The 11103-nt window shown below is 39.9% G+C and overlaps 1 protein-coding gene across 1 annotated transcript; it reads right to left on the bottom strand.

Moving 5' to 3' along the window:
• Positions 1-1989: 1989 nt before the first annotated feature.
• LOC307267723 (SH2 domain-containing protein 1B-like) lies at positions 1990-7260 on the bottom strand (the record flags this gene model as incomplete). Its single annotated transcript, XM_080050105.1, has 4 exons — positions 1990-2024; positions 2376-2682; positions 4844-4907; positions 7118-7260. 4 exons carry the CDS (start codon positions 7258-7260, stop codon positions 1990-1992), a joined length of 549 nt encoding a protein of 182 aa, XP_079906231.1.
• Between the last annotated feature and the right edge of the window lie 3843 nt (positions 7261-11103).

Below are 11103 nucleotides of genomic sequence, written 5' to 3'. Positions count from 1 at the left end.
CAATGAAATTTGCCTTTCAGTTCACACCTCGCCAAGAAACATATAATGACAGTGACAATAACATGGGTGGACAGGAGAGAGTGTAACTGCAGGGACGCAGCAGTGCCGCGCCCCTGCAGTTACACTCTCTCCTGTCCACCCATAATGTACATTTATGTTTTCATGTTGTTCAGCTTTTTCATTGCTAATATAAACTAAAACAAAACGTTCCTTTTGCGACACTCCCTGCATCTGTTGCGGCCGGTCCTACATGAATAAAAAAAAAAATAAAGTTAAACCTGAAAAGAAAGAAAAATCTTAAGAGGGCTTATGAAATTTCTAAATATAAAAATGTGACTATTTGTGTGATACTGTGTGAATTTGAGGAGCTAGAAATAACATCTTGGGTTTGTGAGCTCCGGTGGTTAGAGAGGTTAAAGGTGCAGTGTGTAATATGACATCATCAAGAAAGTTCTACAAAGTTCTAGAATGCAACGCTCCCTGGGTAACCCCAACCCTTTCAAATAATAACAGAAGCTACAGTGGCCTTCAAGGAAAAGAACAATTCTAAATTTTAAACAATGCACCTGATGACATTCCAACTACGTATGACACTTTCAAGATGGCGGCACTAGGCCTTGGTCCAAAATATGCAGAAATATGGACATATAGGAGACCCTTTCTAAGGGAAAAAATAATAATAAAAAAAAAAAATCAGCTATTATGCACTAAATTAAATGTACTTATGGATATTATAATTACTTTCTACAAAATCTGCTAGGAAATAAAACCCAAAATTCTACACACTGCAGGTTTAAAGGTTATCAGCTGACTGAAACCGTTGACTGGGTCGCAGGTCTTTGGTTTTTCCACTCATAGGTAAACACTTCCATGCAAACAATTTGAAATTTTTCTAGTATATATTATTTTTTGGCACTTTTTGACAGTTTGGAGAGACAGAGGTGAAATGGATCAGAGAGGGGAATGACATGCAGAGAACGACCCGGGCTGGATTCTAAACCCGGGTCTGCTGTGAAGAGGACTGAGACTCTATGGAGGGGGGGGGGGGGTCTAACCACTACACCGCAAGCCTCCCCTCTTTCTCACAAGAAAGCTCAAAATGAGATCCACTGTTGCAAATAGCATGTTACCGCAGAGCTGAACAGACAAAGTTCACACATGCTAAAACAAACAGAACAAAAATAACCGCAATGCGCCAGAGACCAATCATCTCTGGAACAAGACATACTGCCATCGGTGTATGAGTGTGTGAATGAATGGGTGAATGTGGTATGATATGTAAAGTGGTTTGGGGCTGAGAAAATCGGCTAGAAGGCGCTATATAAGTCAAGTCCATTTACCATTTACCATTTACCATGCTGCCCGTTCCAATACCCATACTTCCTTAGTAACTAGTGATGGTATGATGGCCTAGACTAGAGGAAAAGGGGGGCGACTACTAACCATGAGGTCTCTGGTTCCTCCTCCCAGTAACAATGAGGTCTCTAGTTCCTCCTCCCAGTAACCATGAGGTCTCTGGTTCCTCCTCCCAGTAACCATGAGGTCTCTGGTTCGATCCCCGGCACCGGACAGGAGGGTGTTAGTATTAAAACTAGTGGTGGCTCCTATTACATCTACGGTGCCCACCATCTCTACCATTGTGTCCTTGAGCAAGACACTTAACCCCAAAATGTTACATTATACCTAAAAATGAACTGTTAATAGATCTCTAAAGTTTTTATAATTCATCCGAGAACATGACATGAACACATTTCATGGTACTATTTCACTCAAAAACTGCAAAAGTCCACCTCATGGTGGCGCTAGAGAGGGAGGTCCCAGTATCATCAAAGTCAGTTGGACCAATCCTCTATGGTCCTTGAATGTCTCAACCAAATTTCATGTAAATCCGTCAAACGGTTTTTGAGATATTTCAGTCTGGACCAACCAAAATAAAAAGGATGGCGAAAAGTCTCGTTCGTAAGCTTGAAGAGTTCCTTATTACATTCCTTATGGAGGCAAGACTTCCACGTACTCAGCAGCATCTGGAGGGAAATATAAAAAATATATTGTTAACCTTTATTTATACAGGTAAATCCCTATTGAGACCGGAGACTCTTTTTCAAGTGAGACCTGTTCCCATTCCCACGTTACCATTCACACGCAGATATCAGGTTAAAGCGGCTACAAGTAACATTTATTTTTGTCCAAAGGGGACGCCAACGTGCCATGTTACTCGTAGTGGCTTTAAGTAGGTATCTATAGGGAGCTATTTAGGGTTCAGTGTCTCTTTGCTCAGGGACACTTTGACATGTGGCGGGGAGACGGGGGATCGAAAATATCACAAATCAAAGATGCCTCGTGAGAAAACAGAAATAAATAAAACATGTACCTACTCTCATAATCGTGATCTTCTTCGGGTAAAGGCAACTCTCTGTGTAACCGTATTTCATTTCGTGCAGGAAGCAAAGGTGGTTCGGGCTCTCCTATTGGTCCAGGCTGCCCATGTGATGCTGTAGGCTGCACGGGCATTGGTGCAGGGAAGTGAGGAGGTTCCGATAGACTTCTGTGCTGAATCAACATGGCGGTTTTCCTCTTGATCGAATGGCGCAGGTGCATAGCCAAGCCCTGGTTCCTCCGTTTGTAGTTATGTATCAAATCGTCAAGAGTCTTAAAATACTGCTCATCCAAACCAGCCGCGGCCTGTGGGAACAACAACAGTATATAGTGTAGTGAATATATCATCTCAAGAACAGGTCCAACAAGTTAATGTATTTGGTGTTTACTTGACTAAACCTTGACTGTTTGTGTCTGTATATTTCTCCCATACAACCATCTTTAACGGACATTATCTCAGTTTGTTTTTCAAGATTATTCTGAACCAAAAATCTGAACTTCTAAAGCATTTACATCGACTTTCAATATTAAAAACCATGCCGAAAATGTATTTTTTAGACCAGACCGCTACATAATATCTTTTTATTTATGAAAATATGGTGTGAAAAATGTAATATTTCTGGCTTGTTCAAACATTGAGATTTTTTTTGTTTTTTAAAGAGATGCAAATATACGCATGCTTATTAAAGCTGCAGTGTGTAGAATTTTGGGTTTTATTTCCTAGCAGATTTTTTAGAAAGTAATTATAATATCCATAAGTACATTTAATTTAGTGCATAATAGCTGAAAAAAATGTTTTGAATAATTTTTTTTCCCCTCAGAAAGGGTCTCATATATGTCCATATTTCTGCATATTTTGGACCAAAGCCTAGTGCCGCCATCTTGAAAGCGTCATAGTTGGAATGTCATCAGGTGCATTGTTTAAAATTTAGAATTGTTCTTGTCCTTGAAGGCCACTGTAGCTTCTGTTATTATTCGAAAGGCTTGGGGTTACCCAGGGAGCGTTGCATTCTAGAACTTTGTAGAACTTTCTTTATGATGTCATATTACACACTGCACCTTTAAGATATCGCCAAATTACAAAAAAATCAAATGTAACCTGAGTAATCAACTGGCAAAGTTTCACTATGATATCTATAAGTTAAACATGTTTTATCCTCTGCACCTCATCCGATCTCAGAGTTCAATACATGACTACGCAACATGTGTATGTTGTTTTACTGTAAATAAAAACGCCAGGAGAGGAAAAGGGAACTGAATCTTTCTCATCTGACCAGTCTGCTGCGCTTGTTACATTATGGATAAAGGGTGCGATCACACCAACATCATCGCTTTAGCACTTCCAAAAAGGTGACATTAAAGGAAAATACTGCGAACAGAATCAACTTAAAGGTACAGTGTGTAATGTGACATCATCAAGAAAGATCTAGAAAGTTCTAGAATGCAACACTCCCTGGGTAACCCCAACCCTTTCGAATAATAACAGGAGCTATAGTGGCCTTCAAGGACAAGAACAATTCTAAATTCTAAACAATGCACCTGATGACATTCAAAAAACATGGATTCCTCCATAAGACTTGCCCGCTCAATGTACAAAATGTAACATTAATATTTGTAATTCTCCGCTCAGGAGGATAATTCAGATTATTGGCAGAGGTGATTTTACACCAATGAGGACATATTTATGAATGAGGATATTGATTTTAGCTAATGAATTACTTAAAATGTTACACAGTGTCCCTTTAAAATAATTGGCTGACTCACAGTCCGACAACCGGAAGATGACAGATCTGATTCACAGAATTGAACTAATTTACAGAAACACTCAACTTGTATATAGACATTTTTCTTAAAACTGCAGTGTCTCGCCATAAGGGTCTAAATCAGACATCAAATCTTCAACCAAACTTAGCAAATTGTGCTTAAAATCTGAACCTCCCGTGGTGTGATGATCACGTTGAAATGACCTTTTTAATCGGTTGAAAACAACCAGATATGTGGGCTGAGATTGAGAGATATGAAGGCTAGAAATACACACTTTGCATTAGAGTGGAAAAAGCAGAGGTTCCCTAAACTAACCAGTGTCTATCGGGCTGTAGGTGTCTGTACTGACGTCAGAGGTGTTTCCTATTGGGGGGAGGGAGAGGGGTGGGGGGGTGCTAACGGCTCAGTTTCCACTCTGGGGGGGTAACATGTTTATTGAAGGACCCCCACACACACTGTTTAATAGTAGATGGAAAATGATTCATCTGTTGTTTTGACAGCTTTCAAATTGATGAATACTTTAAAGGTCCTGTGTGTGTGTGTGTGTGTGTGTGTGTGTGTGCGTGCGTGCGTGCGTGAGTGTGTGAGTGTGTGTGTGTGTGTGCGTGTGTGCGAGCGAGTGAGTGAGTGAGTGAGTGAGTGAGTGTGTGTGTGTGTGTGTGCGTGTGTGCGTGTGTGTGAGTGTGTGTGTGTGTGTTTTTACCATGAGCATATAGTGTCCAGAGTGTGTCTGCATCAGTCTGTAGGTGTGCACCACCTTCTTTTTACTGCAAAGACAAAAATTATAAATTATATTTGCAAAATCTGAACCATCAAATACATTCACATCATATGAGGAATTTCAGTAGCAGATTTATCCCACTTTAGTTTTATCTATTTTGGACCAAATAACAAAATAAAACTGGTAACACTTTACAACAAGGATACATTAATCAGCTGTTAGTTAATGCTTAATTAAGGCTTAAAGGTGCAGCGTATAATATGACATCATCAAGAAAGTTCTACAAAGTTCTAGAATGCAACGCTCCCTGGGTAACCCCACCCCTTTAGAATAATAACAGAAGCTACAGTGGCCTTCAAGGACAAGAACAATTCTACATTTTAAACAATGCTCCTGATGACATTCCAACTATGACACTTTCAAGATGGCGGCACTAGGCCTTGGTCCAAAATATGCAGAAATATGGACATATATGAGACCCTTTCTAAGGGAGAAAAAAAAAATAAAAAAAAAAATGTTCAGCTATTATGCACTAAATTAAATGTACTTATGGATATTATAATTATTTTCAACAAAATCTGCTAGGAAATGAAACCCAAAATTCTACACACTGCAGGTTTAAGTGTTACCATAAAACGTGATGCTGTTGTGTTATAGTCAACACTAGCATTGGGTGATAATTTCGGCCTGCTTTTGGTCCGATACACTGTGATATTACACTTGTTAAGCATTGTAATGATTTTCAAGCAGTTTTCTATTCTATTCCTTCCTGTATTGCTACTTTTTTGTATTCGTCTCATTATAAATAACTCACACGCAGGAAATGGAAACAGGCTGAGAGACAGAGGCACTGACTCACCACAGCAGAGCCTTAGCCAACCACAACAAACACTCTGTCAGCAAAAACTACTCCGACAAAATAAATGGCTATTTCTATGAACTATTATTTCTTTGACTGGGAGACATTTATAATCGTTAAACAGAACATGCATTACGTGTTTATTTTGACTATTGCAAAATATAGATAATTTTTTGTTGCATTCAATATTGAAAATGTAAATTATATTGGATTGTACTGTTTGTACAATAGCTTCTGTCATTTGCACGATTGTGGTAAAAAAAAACATTCTTACAAACATTCCTCCACATTTAAAACATCGCTAGGCACAAGATACAGTTCCTATTGGATTATTTTAATATAAAAACTAAAAGAAAAGTTATATTTCGTTTCATGCTTTTGCATCGTTTTGCATCAAATTAAAATTTCAACAAAATAAAACCCTAACCTTAACCCTAACCTGAGTAGGGTTAGGGTAAACACACAGACACATGGAACGCTGGATGGTCTAAAAAAACAGTGTAAACAGGCTAATCATAGTAATGCACTCATTATAAACATAGGCTATAATACTCATTATATGTCATAATGTTGGTAGTGGTATAAGACACTTCAAAAGCCAATATGTACAATAGTTTCTGTCATTTGCACGATTGTGGTAAAATCAGTCTTACAAACATTCCTCGACATTTAAAACATCGCTATGTACTAGAATAGTTCTTAAACCTGCAGTGTGTAGAATTTTGGGTTTTATTTCCTAGCAGATTTTGTAGAAAGTAATTATAATATCCATAAGTACATTTAATTTAGTGCATAATAACTGAAAAAAATTTGAATTATTATTTTTTCCCCTTAGAAAGGGTCTCATATATGTCCATATTTCTGCATAGCTTGGACCAAGGCCTAGTGCCACCATCTTGAAAGTGTCATAGTTGGAATGTCATCAGGTGCATTGTTTAAAATTTAGAATTGTTCTTGTCCTTGAAGGCCACTGTAGCTTCTGTTATTATTCTAAAGGGTTGGGGTTACCCAGGGAGCGTTGCATTCTAGAACTTTGAAGAACTTTCTTGATGATGTCATATTACACACTGCACCTTTAATGGAAAAGTGCATGAATATTTTCATATAAAAACTAAAAGAAAAGTTATATTTCGTTTCATGCTTTTGCATCTTCTTGTTTCTTCGAAGAACAATGTCTACAAAATAAAAGTAGGCCTATCTGTGCAAATCTTGATTTAAATTCATCAAAATGGAAACTGCAAATACAGTAGGCTAATTGATTGGGCCTATGTTTAGCTAAATACAAAATAGCCTATTATAGTGTATTATGTCGGGTAGTGGTAGGCCTAATAACACACTTTAAGAGCCTTAAAAATAGCCCAGAAATCACGATAAATAAAGTAACTTTTTGTACTCACTAGACGCAGAGACACATGGCTCCCTGAATGGTCTCGCTGTCTCGGATCAGATACGCTCCGTCCTTGTTCTTTTTCCCCAGTAGATCCTCACACTGCGATTTGGTTATAGCGCCATGGTAACACACCGGCAACGCTGCTGCCATGGTGACTGACACCACCAAAACACGTCTTAAAAACCGTCTATTATTATTGTTAAAAGAAAAAAAATAGTATTGTAGGCCTGTTTACATCGCAAAAAAGCGCTAGGCCTAGTAAAATACTATCAATTAGGCCTATTATTAAGCTTGAATCCAGGTGCCATGTAAGGGGCTATAGATCTGGGGTCTCAACCGAACGCATGGAAGATGGAAGTGAGAAATAAGTGTGCGAAAAAAACGCAAGAGAAGAAGTACTGAACAGCTCTGCCAAAGTTTCACAGGAAGTGTTTTTGTTGGTGTGTGTGTGTGTGTGTGTGTGTGTGTGTGTGTGTGTGTGTTGGTGTGAGAGAGAGAGAGATCGTGTGAAAAAAACAAGAATAGGCTAAAGAAGAAAAGACAGACAAAATCAGTAGCCGAACAGCATTCAAAAGAGGTCTAAGTATTTATCTTAACGAGCCCAAGGTTTATGAACATCTATTTTAAAGGTGCAGTGTGTAATATGACATCATCAAGAAAGTTCTACAAAGTTCTAGAATGCAACGCTCCCTGGGTAACCCCAACCCTTTAGAATAATAACAGAAGCTACAGTGGCCTTCAAGGACAAGAACAATTCTACATTTTAAACAATGCACCTGATGACATTCCAACTATGACACTTTCAAGATGGCGGCACTAGGCCTTGGTCCAAAATATGCAGAAATATGGACATATATGAGACCCTTTCTAAGGGGAAAAAAAATAATTCAAAACGTTTTTTTTCAGCTATTATGCACTAAATTAAATGTACTTATGGATATTATAATTACTTTCTACAAAATCTGCTAGGAAATAAAACCCAAAATTCTACACACTGCAGGTTTAAGACACCCAACTTGATATAATGTAGGCCTATTGATCTTTCTTTGACTATTTCAGACCAGGTTTACAGATTCTTTAAGAAGTTGTCACACTACTTTACTGCAGTTGCTTATATCTGCTAATGAAGTTCACGGTGAGAGTTATGTTAAGTTACTTCTCATCTCCCCTCTCAAGTTCCCACACTCCAGTGGGGGTCAGAGCACAGGGTCAGCCATAGCCATTTGGGGCGACTGTGGTTAAGCGGGTTGGCCAACGATCCAAGGGTTGGCGGTTCGATCCCCGCCCGGCCACCTGTGTCATGGTTGTTGTGTCCTTGGGCAAGACCATAGATAGTAAATAATATGGATGTGGCATCTGGGCTGACCTCAGTTATTCACACGGCATCCAATAATCCTGGTTTGTGCGCGTCGCCATCTTGTGAGATTTTTACTCCGCCTCACTCCTCTTGCCGAAAAGGGGAATCAACGTCACGTCGGGGGGAGGGAGATAGCTGACGTATACCTCCGAGGCAAAGTGAGGGACAACGGGCGGAGAGCTGTCACTCAAGAGATCGCGCCAATACATTTTAACCTCCAAAAGAATAAAAACTAGCGTGGTCCAAAAAAATTCACCCCCCTCAGTGTTGTCATGGAGATATGACCTAAACATACAGACTAAAATGGTTTTGTGGCCCAGGCTGTAAATAGGTTTAATAAGACTTTGAAAACGGCCTGTCTAACAAGTGAGTCAAAGAAAAACTGCTCGTCTTGGCGCCACCCCCAGTGGCACTTTCTGGTTACTACAGTTGTAGGTCACTTCCTTATTGGATGCTGGTAAAAATCGCTGAGGTTGGGGCTTGGGCAAGACACTTCACCCACCTTGCCTTGTGTGAATGTGTATGATTGCTGTATGTTTGAGGTGGTGGTCGGAGGGGCCGTTGGCGCTGAATGGCAGCCACGCTTCCGTCAGTCTGCCCCAGGGCAGCTGTGGCTACTCTCGTAGTTTACCACCACCGGTATGACTGTGTGTGAATGAATTGAACCTGGAACCATGTAAAGACCTTTGAGTCACAGAGAAATAAAGCGCTATATAAATCCAATCAATAAATTAGTACATGGGCCCCTGGAGCAGTTTGGGGGTTAAGTGTCTTGCTCAAGGAAACAATGGTAGAGATGGTGGGCACCGTAGAAGTAATAGCAGCCACCACTAGTTTTACTACTAACACCCTCCTGTCCGGTGCCGGGGATCCAACCAGAGACCTCATGGAAGTCATGCTGGTTCATCCCGTTAACATTACCTAATACTTCAGACATGAATATGTTGGTTTAACGGTTCAGCTGTGATTATGTAAGAAGCTTTGGCTGAAGATTCTTATAATAGACCCACCACAACTGTTTCTAACCCACCCATTCACTATCTCTTAAGTGCAATTTCTAATGTCTATTATCTTGATGTATTTCATGCCCCCTGTAAAGCACTTTGAATGGCCTTGTGTCTGAATCTTGATATAGAAATAAACCTGCCTTGCCTAACTCTGAGTAAAGAGAAAAAGTTATGTCGTGAATCCCAGTAGCTGATGCAAATTTTACTAATCTCTTCAGCCCGTGTCACGGCGCATCACCACGTCGTATGAGCTCAACGCTATAAGCTCGTTAACTCACCGGAACATTGTGACCTTTCACACGTCTGCTCACCTGTCAATCACTTATTACACACACACACACACACACACACACACACACGCATGCACGCACAAACACACACACACACACACACACACACACACACACACACACACACACACACACACACACACACACACCTGCCCTGCTTTCCAAATCACATACTCTTTCATATATTTTTGTGGTCAGATGTAGTATTCACATTCTATATCTGACCATAAAAATAATCTAGTTAGGATGCAGTAGGCATACTATTGGGACATACTTTACTCTCTTATTTCATCATAACATTGCGCCTTGATCTTGCCTCTTGCTTTTATATCAGTCGCATCCCCGTTTGTTTTCATATGGAGGCTTCGTCGATGTGACGTCACTTCCGGTGTGCACTGGATTGTGGGTCAGAATCGCCTAAATAACATGCCGATTTCAACACTGAAAATCTCGGCCGGATCTAGTAGACATCCGGGTATTTCTAACCATACTAAATCGACCACAAGAATCGGGACATCCTAAATACTAATCTTCTACCATACTAAATAGTAGATAGTATGGGGATTGGAACGCAGCCCTGGTCTGCAGAAAACCTTCAAACACACAATAATAAACACTCGGAATATTGTGGTATTTCACTCAAATTTTGTCCTCGTGTGCAAAAACATATATATCTATTTATTTTTTAAAGATTTTTTTGGAGCACTTTTTAATTTATTGACACAGAGAGAGGTTGCGTTCTGAATCTCATACTCTTTCTTTTTCTATTCTACATACTACATCCGACGATAAAAAGAATCTAGTTAGGATGCAGTAGGCATACTATTGGGACATACTTTACTCTCTTATTTCATCATAACATTGCGCCTTGATCTTGCCTCTTGCTTTTATATCCGTCGCATCCCCGTTTGTTTTCATACGGAGGCTTCGTCGATGTGACGTCACTTCACGTGCGCACTGGATTGTGGGTCAGAATCGCCCCAAATAGGATGCAGTTTTCAACACTAACAATCTTGGCCGCATGAAGTAGGACATCCGGGTACTTCTAACCATCCTAAATCTGGCCACAAGAATCGGGACATCCTAAATCTTTTTTCTACATACTATATAGTAGAAAGTATGCGATTCGGAACGCAGCCAGAGACGGAGGTGAAATGGGGTAGAGAGTAATCAGGTGACACTATTGCTTGGCGAATGAGGATGCAGTGTAGGCTTGAAAAACAATCCCTAACTTTGGCAGTAATATACCTGGCATGTCGCCCACTATAACAGATTATTGTGTTAAAGGTGCAGTGTGTAATATGACATCATCAAGAAAGTTCTACAAAGTTCTTGAATG

This window comes from Ammodytes marinus (assembly GCF_949987685.1).
Source record: "Ammodytes marinus genome assembly, chromosome: 21".
NCBI classification, from domain to species: Eukaryota; Metazoa; Chordata; class Actinopteri; order Uranoscopiformes; family Ammodytidae; genus Ammodytes; species Ammodytes marinus.
This window is presented reverse-complemented; position numbering and strand designations above follow the sequence as displayed.